Genomic DNA, 14,686 nt, shown 5'->3' with positions numbered 1-14,686 from the left:
TGAACATTAGTTACAACAATATACCTCAACTTAACTTCTAAAGCAATATGATGGTTAGAATAGAACAAGGTTGATGTGTTTATAGAGCATATCTCAACGACTATATTTCAAAACTATAACGGCTAGTTTGAGCAAAAACAACTAACAAAAGTCAAAAAAGGTCAAGCATCTGTTTGCTGTTAGTAACAACGAACAAATGAGACCTAGTCAAACAGGGTCAAAACTCTGTTCACTGTTACTAACAGCGAACAAAGCTTTGACCCAGTTTGACCAGGTTAAACCTCCGTTCACTGTTAGTAACATCGAACAAATCTTTTGCCTTTTTTGACCCTCGGCTTTTGTTCGCTCTTACTAAGTGCGAACATTCCAAACCACAAGTCTGGGAAAAAAGTGCTTATCTTGGAAAATATTTTGGAAACTTGCCTATACTTTTTATATATTTTTTTGCTTATTTGTTTTAAATTTTCATCATACCATCATATCAGATATAAAAGAGAGACTATAACCCAAGAATGGCCAAGATTCTCGAAAGATTGAAACAATTAAGCAATTTTAACAAAAAGAATAAGAAAATGAGCTTCGGGTAAACTTAATTCCAAAAATAAGCGTTTTTATGTTCTAGTCTAAGATTAGATATGTTTGCAGTTATTAACTGGAACAAAAAAGCTGGTCATAAAAGTCAAAATTATTTATTCGCACTTAATACTGCGAATAAAAAAGAGACAATATTCTAACGTTAAAAGACACGAAAAAAATAAAAATTATGTTTGTTCGCGGTTAATAAGAACGAAAAACAATATTTTTGTTTTTTTTCCTTAGCGTTTTACCGTGGACACTTTTAACTCAAAATTTCACCAAAATTCATTCAAAATCAAACCATTATCCAACCCAAAATTGACGCTAGCGCATTTTTCCCTTTCTCTTTCTATATTTTTCTGTTCCTCAAAAATCGAAAACACTAGTTCTACAACTCACTCACTCAGGTCTCATAAACATTCAACAAATCAACATCTACCTCTCCCTTTCTTCTTCGATCTCTGCTCTCTACTTCTCCTACCAATCTCCCTGCTTGCTTTTTTCAGGTACGCCCAGAATCACGCTTCAACTCTTCTAGGTTATTCTTTACCTAGTTCTTGGAATTTCTTTTTTTCTTTCTGCTCGAATTTTGATCTAAAATTCATTCCTTTATGTTCATAGCATTGATTTTTCTATTTTTTATTATTTTTTTTAATGTGTTGACTGATATATGTGAATTCAATTTCTTCTCTCTCGAGAGTTTCAAGGTTCGAATTCTGCTTTTGTGATTAATTTGTATTCTCTATCTACGATTTGATGTTGATATTATTGCGCTTGGTGCTTGTATTAATTTGCAATGTTTTGTCTTTTGTAGCTGCTCATTTGTTGGTTGTGTGTTTTTAAGCCTGCAAAGTCTTATTCAAAGAAAAAAGCCTTGCAAAGTTGATAATGGCGATAAACTAGTATTTCCAATGGGGTCTACATATTTGTTTTTAAATACTTTATTTATTTGTAACTTTTCCAGCAAATGAGCGTAGACTATTTGTTAAGTATGATTTTGTTGTGTGATTACCTAAAGTCGTGTCTGATTTTTGGGTTATTTAGTCAGTGGTGAGAAATTTACCTAATTGATGACTTATATGATGTGAGTTTCTGAAGTTTTTGGCAATTAATGACCATATTGTTAAATTATTGGCCGAAATTTTGTCATTTAAGCTGTAATTGCGTAATTAGACTGATTGCTGATTTCATTTTGTTTTGGATTAAATTGCTGATTTTTTGACTTATAAGTGGGCTACTACATAGTAGCTCCACCTGCTTCCGTGAATTGAGATTTCCCATGTCATTTATATAAATGAAATAGTCTTTCATTGATAAAATGATTATTACCAAAATATACTATAGAAAATTTAACAGTGATGATGTACTACCCGTTATATCCCAGGTTCATGTTTCAGGTTTTCAATTTGGCAAAATTTTTAGGGAATGCGGCCAGAATTGTGAAAAGATTTTTTTGGAAGTGTTCTAATGTATTATGTTGGGTTTTTGTCGATTAATTTGACTTGCTCTTGTAATCAAAAAATTGATTTTCACCTGAATTTTGATTTAATAAGGCATTCCCTAGGTATTTCATGCTGAGAATCCCATCCTTTGTGAGTCTTTTTTATTGCCTGATAACAAATCTGATTTAAATGTTTAGGTTAGCCGATAGCCATTAACTTTTTTCAGAAAGAACTAACAACTATAAGTTTATCCCTTAAAAAAGGGAAGCATTTAGCTAAAAAAAAATGGTTGCAAGGATTAGTGTGGGACGAAATCAGGGATTCTTTTTTATTGGTATATCTTATTCAATTTTAGCTAATGGTCTTTGTTGACTTGTTCATGACTCTTGAACCAAAGAAGGGATTAGTTATATTTTATTCGAGAGTGAAAGGCTAGATATGTTAGTAAGCTCAATGTTATTTGATTAGAAAAGAAAAATATGCTTGAAATTGACATAAATTTAAGATAGCAAGGAAAGTAGGGAGAAGTAGAGGGGAGAATGAGATGGGGGAGCACTTATTGAGAGATGGAAGAAAGAGAAAGAGGGTCTTATGATCCTATGCTAACAAGGACTTTTTGTGTATAGAATAAATACTGTTTGAAACAGAATTCAACTTGGAACTGTACACTTAAATGATAGAGGGGATTTATTTTCCCGTATGTTATCTAAGCCTCATGAGTAACGACACATGACTTCCATTAGATGTGATATTTTTAGCTAAGTTAACTTCAACATTGTTGAATCCATTTTGTCCCTCTTTAAATTTCGTAGTGTCTAACTTTCTCACAGTTGTAGGTCAGTTATTTGTTATTACAATGAGCCGGCCAGCGACTCGTAACAAGAATAAACGCAATAGACCAGAGGAGGAAGTTGACGCGAAATCTGAAATCTTGAGGTATGTGAATAATCCTTTATATTTAAGGGTATTTCTGAGTTCTTTCTTACACCTGGTGCTTTTTGTTTCTGAATCATTTCTTATTTTTCCCATCATCAATTGACTAGGAGGATTCACTCTACTGGACAAGTAACAGATGAAGATTTAGCACAACTCTATAATATTAAAAAGAAGGTTTGCCAAGGGTGTCGTGTTAATACGAAGGATAATCCAAACTGTTTCTGTGGGCTAATTCCTCCTCTAAATGGAAGTCGTAAAACTGGATTGTGGCAAAAGATATCTGATGTTATTAGTTCATTTGGTCCTGATCCAAATAAGGATCTAAGATCGTCGGTTAATTCTCCTGCAGGCTTGACTAATTTGGGGGCCACATGCTATGCCAATAGCATACTTCAGTTTCTTTACATGAACAAGGCTTTTCGTGAGGGTATATTTTTGGTTGACCCACTTGTCCTCAAGCAGCAGCCAGTGCTGGATCAATTGGCACGCCTTTTTGCACAGTTGCATGGCAGTAAGATGGCTTTTATTGACTCTGCACCTTTTATAAAAGCTCTTGAGTTGGATAATGGTGTTCAGCAGGACAGCCATGAGTTCCTGACGTTGCTTTTGTCCTTGCTGGAACGATGCCTTAGCCATTGTGGTGTCGCCGAAGGAAAAACAATTGTTCAAGACCTTTTTAGGGGAATTATGTCACATGTAACGAGGTATATGCTATTAAATATACAATTTTTTTATTTTAAGAAGGAACCTTAGATCATTAAACAGGGGTGGGGTGTGGAGGGGAAGAAACTTTGTCCTCTATGAGTCTTGCAATGTGTTTATATCTTGGTCAAAATTTATTTTTATCTTGATTTCTATTCATAAAATCCTTTAGGCAAAAGAACTGCAATTTTGATATTTCAATGGTCAGAGTAGAATAGTATATTGTAATTCTGACATTGCTCGACTCTTGTAGGTGTTCAAAATGTGGACAAACTTCTGAAGCTTCTTCAAATCTGGAAGACTTCTACGAACTGGAATTGAATGTGAAAGGTTTGAAGAGCTTAGATGAAAGTTTAAGTGATTATCTTAGTGAAGAGAAACTTGAAGGGGATAATCAATATTACTGTGAGTCATGTGGGACAAGAGTTGATGCTACTCGCAGTATTAAGTTGCGCAGATTGCCACCTGTGTTAAACTTTCAACTTAAGCGATGTGTGTTCCTCCAAAAGGTAATTACTTGCAATTGATATATTGCTTTGTTTGTATCTTTACAAGGATCAACATTTCTGTTAGTGATTAAACCAAATTTCATTCTGGTAGGTTTTAAGCTCTACAGACTCCAAAACTCCTATATCGTTTTATTTTCATCAGATCAGGGGTTAGTAACTGAGTATGTAATGTTTTGTCCTCCTAATTGAAGCTGTAGATAGGGATATCTGGGAGGACTGTTGATGTATTAGGCTGATCCAAAGTTTTGGACTGCTTGACGTTGAAAATTTTTAACTGACTAAGCGATTTTTGGTTGCCACTTTATTGTTTTGATACATGACATACAAATTCATAGATTGCCATCATCTTGTATTCAAACCGGTGATCAGTATATATTTTGTGCTTCCCTTTGATAAGTTATAAGAAGTAAATTTAGAAAGACATCAGTATGGAGGACGGCTGAAGTTAAGAGAGGTCACCTTAGTTATTATAAAGCAATCTAGATACATAATGAATATATGTGAAATGATGCTCTGAAGCAAATATCTACTCCACTTCACATATTGCTAATCCGGGTCAGGAGCATCATATCTTGGGTGATGGCTGTAAAGTTGCACAATAGCTGGAATTTCTCTTTGGAAATTACTGTTTTCTAGAATTTACTAGGCACCGAGGGCTTAAGCAGGGATAGGGATGGTATATTTTCTTAGATGACACTAATTTGATGTAACTATTAAAAATTGAGCTCTTTGAGGTGAGAGTCTATGTGTAGTATCTTGTTGCCTTTAATTGGCACCAGAAAATACTATATTTACAGCTTATCTAAAGAAATTTTGTGCATTCTTTTCAAAAGAACTGCTCAGTTATTATTTAGCTGATATGAATGATTCTTATTAATTAGTAATAATTACTCCTATGTCCCACTCCTTTTACGATATTTACTTCAAATACCTCTCACATTGAAATCTATAATGTGGCTAATTGAGTGGGAATAGAAGATTAATTAACCTTTTTATTTTTGGAAAAATCTTCTTGTTGTTTTTTAACATATCTATTCTATTCAATTTTTTGCTCTCTCTTCAAAAGAACAACTCAGTTCCTATTTAGCTGATATAGACGATTCTTTTGAGTGAATTAGAATTGCATCATTCACATTTAGACTGCTATTTTAGGCATCATCATCATGGAAGCATGTTTGTCTTTTTTCTGAATTATGTTTGAAACTAAAAGTTTCTTGGGTGCAGTTTGTCTAGTATCTTTTAGCATTTAATCCTGTTTGTTAATTGTCTACCTTACCTGTCCAGACAACAACAAAGAAGAAAATTACTTCTGCCTTTTCTTTTCCTGAGGAGCTGGATATGGGACAAAGGCTCGCTGAACCCACAGGATCAGCTTTAATTTATGGCTTATCTGCAGTGTTGGTTCACAAGGGAACTGCTGTCAACAGTGGCCATTATGTGGCTCATATCAAGGATGAAAGCAGCGGGCAGTGGTGGGAGTTTGATGATGAACATGTATCAAACTTGGGGTATCATCCTTTTGGAGAAGGTTCGTCGTGTTCTACCTCTAAGACAGACGACAATTCTGGTACAGAAGTTATAAATTCTGTTTCAATTGAAAACAAGATTGTTCGTGATAAGCATGGGTCTTCTAATGCAAATAATCACGTGGAGAGATATTCATCTAGCGATGCATATATGCTGATGTATACTCTCAGAACTAGAAGAGGTGATCAAAATGGGACAGTGGTGTATAACACTAACAATAAGCAAGTTGCGGCTATTTCATCTCTAGACACAATTAGTATCTCTCTCCCACCTCATCTTGCTGAAGAAATAAAAGCATTAAATGATTTGTACGATGACTCACGTGAAAAATACAATTCTAGAAAGGAACAAGAAGTGACTACCATCACAGAGCGAAGACAAGAAGTTCGTTCAGTTCTCTCCGAAGCACCTGCTTTTTCTCTTGAAGAACCATATTTCTGGATTTCTGTGGACTGGCTACGACAATGGGCTGATAACTTGACTCCTTTGTAAGTACTTTTACGTCTTTCCTTATAGTAATTAATGGATTTGGAACTATTATGTTTCTTAATGTTCTTGTGTGCTCATTTGTTGCCTCTTAGGTGAGTAATCACTAGGTGGCTTTCTATATTCTGTTCAAAATTTTGTTTGACTATTTTGATAGGAAAGGTTTAGTATGTGCATTGATTAAGCTGAGTGCTTCTATTAAATATTTGGCATCTAAATGTACAAGTTGCTGTGAGGGAAAAAACTAGAATCTTTGTATTTGTCTTGTTTTGTATGGTCAAAATTTAAAATCACTAGAATCTAGACGAGTGATTAAGAGGCGAAGGAAGTAAGGACGGAAAAAAGAAAAATGTAGGACAATGAAAACCTTGCCAAACATCATAAATAAGGGATTGAAGGTGGTAAAGGGATATATATCTTTGAATTCGTTTGTCAGGCTTGACTTCGTGTTACCTATCTATGAAGTTATGCTTGAATTTGAAGTAGAGTACGCGATTTTGTCCTATCCAACAGTTCTCCGAAAATCTGATGTGGTTTCCCCTCCTAACCCCAAAAAGCATAAGAGACACAAATTTAAAGTGTACAGTGAAATGGCTTTCTAGGGACCAAGGGATGAGGAAGATAGTCCTACAAGCACATCCCATTGAGCTACCTGTGAGCCATACTTGCTTTCAATGATTTTGTGCCAAAGAGAATTAGGAATAAGGGAAAATCTCTACAACCACTTTTCAAGTAAAGCAATATTTCCTAGCCCCCATATAGCCCAAACCCAAACAACCATGGTTCGTGTTAATCTAGTTTTCTTCCATTCAACTAAGTGATCCTTCTTATCACCAGCTCCCTCCAAAAGGAAGTATCTCATCATGTTCTCCAAATTGTTCATAATGCTGTGAGGGGCTTTGAATAAGGATAAGTAGTATAGAGGCAGACAATTCTTGATACTTGTAATTCTTCTCCCTAAAGAGAAGAAAGCCTTTCTCCAACCATCAAGTCTTTTAGACACCTTTTGGGATTGAGTTTAGTGTTAGTAGTAAAGTCTGTTTATAGAGGCTATAATTTCAGTCAACATCGAAGATGGATTAGGTGCTTGAAGGATTAGTTACCACCTTTAGTGTATAGAAGGATTAAATACCACCTTCAGTTTATCAATAGCTTGTTGTTTGTCACAAATGCTCCAGTCTAAATACAACCGGTTCTCAAGACTTATCAAAGGAGAATTTAAATTAGGACATGTGGCATATAGGTCATTATATTGTAATTGATGAGGTGTGATTAGAAGTCTTGTATTGGTGTGATTAGAAGTCTTGTATTCGTCGGAGACGATCGACCCATGATGGGTATGGCGATTTTGAAGAATACGAACCCAATTGGCCGATGAGGAGAGTGAAGGATCGGAGGTTTAAGATCTAGGAGGGAGTCGATCGAATTGGCGGCAAAGAAAGCTTGATTTACCCACGTTTTGTGGGGCGAATCCCGAATCTTGGATATGAAAGGCTGAAAAATATTTTTTCGTTTTATCAATTAAACGAGAAAGAGAAATGGGAGGCGGCAGCCTTGAGTTTTGACGGTGAGGCGGAAATGTGGTATGAATGGGAGAAGCATAACATGGTGGTGAGGAGTTGCCGGGAGTTGAAGAACTTGATTTTTGGGAGATTTCGACCATGAGACTAAGGGGAAATGTGTGAACAGTGGCCGTAGAACATATCGGAACGGTGGCCGACTACCGCCGGGAATTTGTCTCCAAACTGACGCATTTGTCGAAGAAAGAAGAAAGTGTTCTTTTGGGGCTTTCATGAGGGGATTAAGAGAATTAAAAACTGAGTTGAAGGTTTTGGGACCTATTACATTAGGTTAGGCTATGGCATGGGTTGAGAAAATAGAAGAGAGATTACCTAAGTTGGTTAGGAAGAAATATTGACCCAGTCAACAAAACTTACCCACCCAATTACCTAACCAGAAATTACTCAAATACCTTTCAAAATTACCCAACTTATTCAATTAACCGTTCAAAAAACCCCACCAATCGTAATTACCAAATTACCCTTCCAAGTAATTCTGGAAATAATTCCAAAATGCCATTTTCACAACAAACCAGGAACAAAGAATACAGTGGACATAATGTTGGCCGGAATTTAGCTTCAGGTGACCGAATTCGACGATTGATAGATAAAGAATTGTGGGAAAAACGGGCGAAAGGATTATGTTTCCACTGTGATGATAAATGGTCGGTAAATCATATTTGTAGCAAGAAAGAACTTAGTGTGCTCATTAGCTATGAAGAAGACGACGGGGATGCGGGAGATGGAATGTTTGCAGAGGAACCAGGGGAGGAGGAAGAAAAAGACTCCATTATTTCATTGAATTTCGTGGTGGAAATAACAAATCCCAAAACAATGAAGATGTCGGGGAAAGTCCGGAAAGAGGATTCGGTAGTGATGATTGATTCGGGAGCGACAATCAATTTCATTTCAAACCAAGCAATTCAGAAATTGGGCATCACTTGTGAAGAGTGTGGGAAGTTTGGAGTAATCTTGGGGAATGGGGATGAAATTTTGGGTCAGGGTGTGTGTAGAAGAGTAACTATACATGTGCAAGGATTGGTGATAGTGCAAGATTTTATATCGTTGGAATTAGGAAATTCAGACTTGATCCTTGGAGTACAATGGCTCGAAACTTTAGGCCCGGTAACGATAAATTGGGAAACTCAAACCATGAGATTCAAGTGGGAAGGAAGGACGATCACGTTGGTAGGAGATCCATCTTTGAAACGTTCAAATTTTTTTTTTTGAAGGCCATGATTAGGACGCTTAGGAAGGAAGGAGGGGGAATTTTGATAGAATGCAATGGAATCGAGAATTGTTTAAAGGAGGTTCCTATACCGGCTGATTTGAAAAGTATATTTGAAGAATATTCTGATGTTTTTCAATCCTTTACTTCCTTACCGCCTTCAAGAGTCCAAGACCATGCGACAACTTTGAAGGAGGGAAAATATCTTATCAATGTACGACCTTATCGTTATCCTCATAGCCAGAAAAATGAGATTGAACGTTTGGTAAAGGACATGTTAAAGGCGGGATTGATACAACCCTCAATTAGTCCATTTTCAAGTCCTGTCATTTTGGTGAAAAAGAAAGATGGGTATTGGCGTTTTTGTGTGGATTATAGAGCATTAAACAAGGCCACGGTACTAGACTAGTTTCCCATTCCGATGATTGATGAATTATTGGATGGATTGCATGGTGCTACAATTTTTACCAAGCTCGACCTCAAGTCAGGTTATCATCGAATTCGAATGCACTCACAAGTTGTTCATAAGACCGCTTTCAGAACACATGAGGGGCATTACAAATTTCTTGTCATGCCATTCGGTTTGACTAATGCTCCCTCAACCTTTCAATCGTTGATGAATGAAATATTTCGCCCTTATGTACGAAAATTTGTGTTGGTGTTTTTTTGATGATATTTTGGTATATAGTAGGGGGAAAGAAGAACATAAGCGCCATGTTGAACAAGTACTCCGGTGTTTGCTAAAAAATGCATTGGTGGTCAATGGAGGAAAGTGTGAATTCGGCATTCGGAGGGTGGCTTATTTAGGTCCTGTCATTTCGGAAGAAGGGGTAGCCGTGGATAAAGAAAAAGTGAATGCTATGTTGGTTTGGCCGACTCCTAAAAATATCAGCAGTTGCGTGGATTTCTTGGACTCACTGGGTATTATAGGCGTTTCGTAAAAGGATACACTAACTTGGCTAAAGCGCTCATTAAATTGTTGCAAAAAGACGCTTTTTCTTGGGACAAGCAAGCTGAACAGGCGTTTGTGAATTTGAAGTTGGCCATGACTCAAGTGCCGGTGTTGGCAATGCCAAATTTCCAGAAGTTGTTCGTGGTTGAAACCGATGCGTGTCATTATGGTCTTGGGGCTGTCCTCTTTCAAGAAAGGCATCCCATCGCTTTCTTTAGCAAGACCTTGGGGGTTAGGGATAGTGGTAAGTCCATATATGAAAAAGAGCTCATGGCAATTGTATTTGCGGTGCTGAAATGGAAACATTATTTGATGAGTAGAAGGTTCTTGGTGCATACCGATCAACGAAGCTTAAAACATTTGTTGGGACGATGGGAGATCAATGGGGACTATCAAAAGTGGATGATGAAGTTAATGGCATTTGATTTTGTGATAGAGAATAATCCGGGTAAAAATAATAGAGTGGCAGATGCTTTGTCCCGAATCCCACATCTTGTGCTAGAATTGGGGGCGTTGTTGAGTTCTAATGGAATTGATTGGCAATTATTACAAGATGAAGTGAAGAAGGATGCCACTTTGGATCGTATTCGACAGGGGCTGTTAAAAGGGGAATCAAATTCTGTGGGTTTCACTTTGGAAAAAGACATTTTATTCTTTAAGGGTCACTATGTGTTGGCCTAGTCGTCTCCCTTCATTCCGGTGGAATATCATAACTCACCCTTTGGAGGGTACATGGGGGGATTGAAGACTTATTTACGATTAGCAAGCGAGTGGTTTTGGGAAGGAATGCGTCGACAAGTGACACCATATGTGCGAGAATGTCAAGTGTGTCAACAAACAAAAGCTTCTAACCAAAAACCGGCGGGTTTATTACAAAATCTTCCTATACCCACACAAGTTTGGGAGCATGTGACCATGGATTTCATCGAGGGTTTGCCAAGATCCGATGCGGTGGACACTATTCTGGTGGTGGTGGACCGTCTAACTAAATTTGGGCATTTTTTAACATTGCGGCATCTTTTTACGGCCTTGGCAGTGGCTGATTTATTTGTGAAGGAAGTGTGTGGTTACATGGGTTTCCTACTTCTATAGTCTCGGATCGCGACAAGATCTTCATGAGTATTTTTTGGCGTGAATTGTTTAGGCTACAGCACACCCACTTGTTGCGTAGTTCAGCACACCATCCTCAAACCGACGGTCAATCCGAGATTGTTAATAAGGTAGTGGAAACATACCTCATTTGTTTCGTGAATGAGCAGCCAAGAAAGTGGGCAAAGTGGATACATTGGGCTGATTCAGTTATAACACGTCTCCTCACCTATCAACAAATATGACTCCGTTTCAAGCCCTCTATGGCCGAGTTCCTCCACATGTAGTACGGCTGGGACAGCAACAAACGCCTGTCGATTCCTTGGATATGCTATTACAGGAGCGAGATATCATGTTAGAGGAATTAAGGTTTAATATGATGAAAGCATAAATGCGAATGCTACAAGAAGCAGATAAGAAATGTAAGGAGATAGAATTTCAACCGGGAGATTTAGTTTACCTGAAGTTGCAACCATATAAACAACGGTCTTTGACTAAACGGCTCAATCACAAACTGAGTTCGCGTTACTACGGTCCATACAAGATTATTCAACGCGTGGGGACTGTAGCTTACAAATTGGTATTCCATGTACCCCAATTGAAGTTAGCCACTGGGGTTACTGTTCCAACTTCCACAGCGCCTCCTGTTACTGCTGATTTGGAGTTGGCTGCCCAGCCTGTGGACATCTTAGAGATACGTCAGTTGCCTACGGGGACTATGGAAGTGTTGGTGCTTTGGGAAGGAATGGATTCTACAGAGGCGACATGGGAGGATAGTGCAAAGCTCCTAGCCACTTATCCTAGTACTCACCTTGAGGACAAGGTGAATGCTTTGGCAGGGGGTATTGTCACAAATGCTCCGGTCCAAATACAACCGGTTCTCAAGACTTATCAAAGGAGAATTAAAATCAGGACAGGTGGCATATAGGTCATTATATTGTAATTGATGAGGTGTCATTAGAACTCTTGTATTCTGCCTCCTATGTAAAGGCTACCTATGTGCATATTATTTTTGTCAAGTAAGAAATAAAAGGAGAATTTGATAGGAGCCAGCAGTAGCTCGAATACTGACAACCTTTTGTGTGTGAAAATTTTCTTTCTCATCCGTTCTCATTCCTTCTTTAATATTTTCTGGAATAATCAATTCAACAGTATTGGTGTGCGTAGGACAGATCTGATCTGTTACACTGTTTTTGTTCATTTAACTTAATATACATAATAAATTGCCATTTAGTTTTCTCTTTCATTTCACTTTTCTCTTTCGTTTCACTTTTCTCTATTGTAGACAACAACAAAGCTTCTGTCTTTTTGTAACAATGGCAATGTTTCCATTCTAAACTCAAGTTTTACAAAGTCTATACTTTTCTCTTTTTTTGTTTTACACCCTTTTTGCTACTTTAAAAGCTGCAAAAATATAAGAAAGGGTTGATTACAATCAAAGCATTTAATTGAACAGTTAATGTGCATCAACTAATTGAGCTTCAATGGTTGAAAAGAAAATGAAGAGTCCCTTTAAGGAGCTTTAATATTGGAAAAGAAAATGAAAAGCAGGTCAAGAAGGCAGGCTGAAATTGGAAAAATGCTAATTTTCTTTTTTTGATCTTTTTTTCTCATTTACTTTTCTTGTTTCTTTTTAATAAATTACCTAAACAAAAGTTAGAATTTACCAAACAATATTATTGGAAAGTAACCCCATAGTTGGGATTATCCATGGTTGATCAATAGTTCAGAATGCTATAGAGAAATCAGGGAAAGGTTGGAGTATTTTGGGTAATTTTTCCCAAAAATATGAAAAGCTTTATTTTTTTTCAAAAAGAAAAGAAATATCACATGGGGAAAAAAAAATCAAACTCATTACCACAATTCCATATTTTACTATTCCTCAGGTACGAATTTGAATTTGAACCAAATTTGGTATCTGTACTTTAGAGTTTAGAGATTATAATGTATATCCCTTACTATTTTGCTTCAAAGGGGCAGCTTGTGTTCCCTTATTTATTCAATCATGTTTTTCAAGAAAATCTATGTTGCTGCTTAGAGAGAAACTTGAATAATTACTTTAGATACACCTAATTTACTTTTTTTTGATCTAGTTTACATTATCAGATTAACTCTTGGCTTTGAATTGATTGTTTATAATAATTTTTCGAGTCCAATCTCCATATAATTCTGGATTCCTATATATATTGACAATCGAATGGATTAGGCAATGTCGAAGAGAGTTAATCTCTTGTTCCTTACCAGTTTGCCAGTTTGGGTAGGCTAATGAAGATTTTGAAATTAAGTTGCTTTGAGGGGAAGTGGTTTTGGTGAATGTAATATCAATGAAGTAAAATTGGAGCTATAAAATTTCATTATTCACAAGTGGTTTTTTAAAATTATAACATCTTCAAATGTGTACTCATGAGTATGTTGCTCATTGTTTCTGAATGGTTGGCAAGGTTGTAGGAAATGGTGATTTATTTTTTTGAAAGAAAAGTGTGAGGAGACTCATTACAACATAGTGGGATATTGTGATGGAATCATGGAATGGATCAACGGGTCAATGGTCTTAACTGTTGGAAATTTTGAAAGGTACAGCAAGACTTTTTTTTCCTCAACAAAAAATCAAGTGTGCCTAAGTTGGCTGACTCGTTAGTCAATAAGGTGGAGATTAATAGTTTCTAAAAAGAAACTAGAAAGCGTTGTTTCATATTTTCTAGAATTTAAGTATTTTATTGAGTTGTAACTTGTAATTATATTATTAGGTAAGAGCATTTCTCATATGGATTCGAGATCAATGACTATTTCAATTTTTTACATTATAAAGTTCTTGAGATTATCTTGTTCTGTCTTTTACTACTCCATGTTAACCATGATCAATTTCCTCATCTGATAAGGTAAGAGTTAATGAAAATGCTTTTTCGGGTTTGAAATGTTTAATCACATTTTATATGGACTATGTTTTATAACTTAATTGTAAAACCTCTGCTCCCACTTCGGATTGCTCTTTTGATTAGAGGCACAGTTGCTACAAAACTGAATTGGGTCATCAATTCTAACAACATTTTATTGCCTACAGAGCCATAGACAACACCAATATTCAGTGCATCCATGGGAAAGTTCCAGTGTCAAATATTGTTTTAATGAAGCGGCTGTCAGCTAAAGCTTGGACTTTACTATGTTCTAAGGTAAGTTCTGATGAATTCCTTGTCTACATTAATTATTGTTATACCCCTCTTCTATTCCCACTTTCCCTGGGCAGTGGATCATAGTTCATTCAAGAGTAATTGTCTTTTAAGGTTATGTATGCATACGAAGGACTTGTTTGTTGTTGTATTGGTATTTTAAACTGATTAGTAACTATTCTTTTATCCTTCGCAATAAGAAACTTTCTTTATACTATATTGTTTTAGATTTTTGTGGCGTTATTGATACATTTCCGAAATACGTGATTTGGCAATCAAATTAGTACATTTATATAAAAAAGAAATAATTAAGAAATTTTAAGGATTGTGTTTTGGTAGATTGCTAAAACTTGAGACAAAAGAAAGATAAAGTACTAAAACAATTGGTTCCAGAAAAACCTGTACTGAGGTGTTTTTCCTAATGTCTGCAAAGTGAATTAGTTCCTTTTGATTGATTATCATATTGCAATGCCAATTCATATGTTGTTTCCTGATAATAGATAGTTTATAAGT

General features: G+C 36.3%; 1 protein-coding gene across 3 annotated transcripts in view; it reads left to right on the top strand.

Moving 5' to 3' along the window:
* Positions 1–881: 881 nt before the first annotated feature.
* LOC130797753 (ubiquitin carboxyl-terminal hydrolase 26) overlaps positions 882–14,686 on the top strand; it is a 35,965-nt gene continuing 22,160 nt past the window's right edge. The window contains exons 1-6 of one of the 3 annotated variants that reach the window (XM_057660492.1): positions 882–1,082; positions 2,849–2,954; positions 3,062–3,658; positions 3,910–4,165; positions 5,450–6,180; positions 14,068–14,176. In XM_057660492.1, coding sequence (XP_057516475.1) covers positions 2,875–2,954; positions 3,062–3,658; positions 3,910–4,165; positions 5,450–6,180; positions 14,068–14,176 — 1,773 coding nt within the window. In that variant the 5' untranslated portion in view covers positions 882–1,082; positions 2,849–2,874. The remainder of the gene's footprint in view (positions 1,083–2,848; positions 2,955–3,061; positions 3,659–3,909; positions 4,166–5,449; positions 6,181–14,067; positions 14,177–14,686) is intronic. The other 2 variants (XM_057660494.1, XM_057660493.1) reach the window with 2 other exon arrangements.

This window comes from Amaranthus tricolor, chromosome 13, assembly GCF_026212465.1.
Source record: "Amaranthus tricolor cultivar Red isolate AtriRed21 chromosome 13, ASM2621246v1, whole genome shotgun sequence".
In the NCBI taxonomy this organism is placed as follows: Eukaryota; Viridiplantae; Streptophyta; class Magnoliopsida; order Caryophyllales; family Amaranthaceae; genus Amaranthus; species Amaranthus tricolor.
The sequence above is the reverse complement of the archived record's forward strand: the minus strand, read 5'-3'. Positions and strand labels throughout refer to the sequence as shown.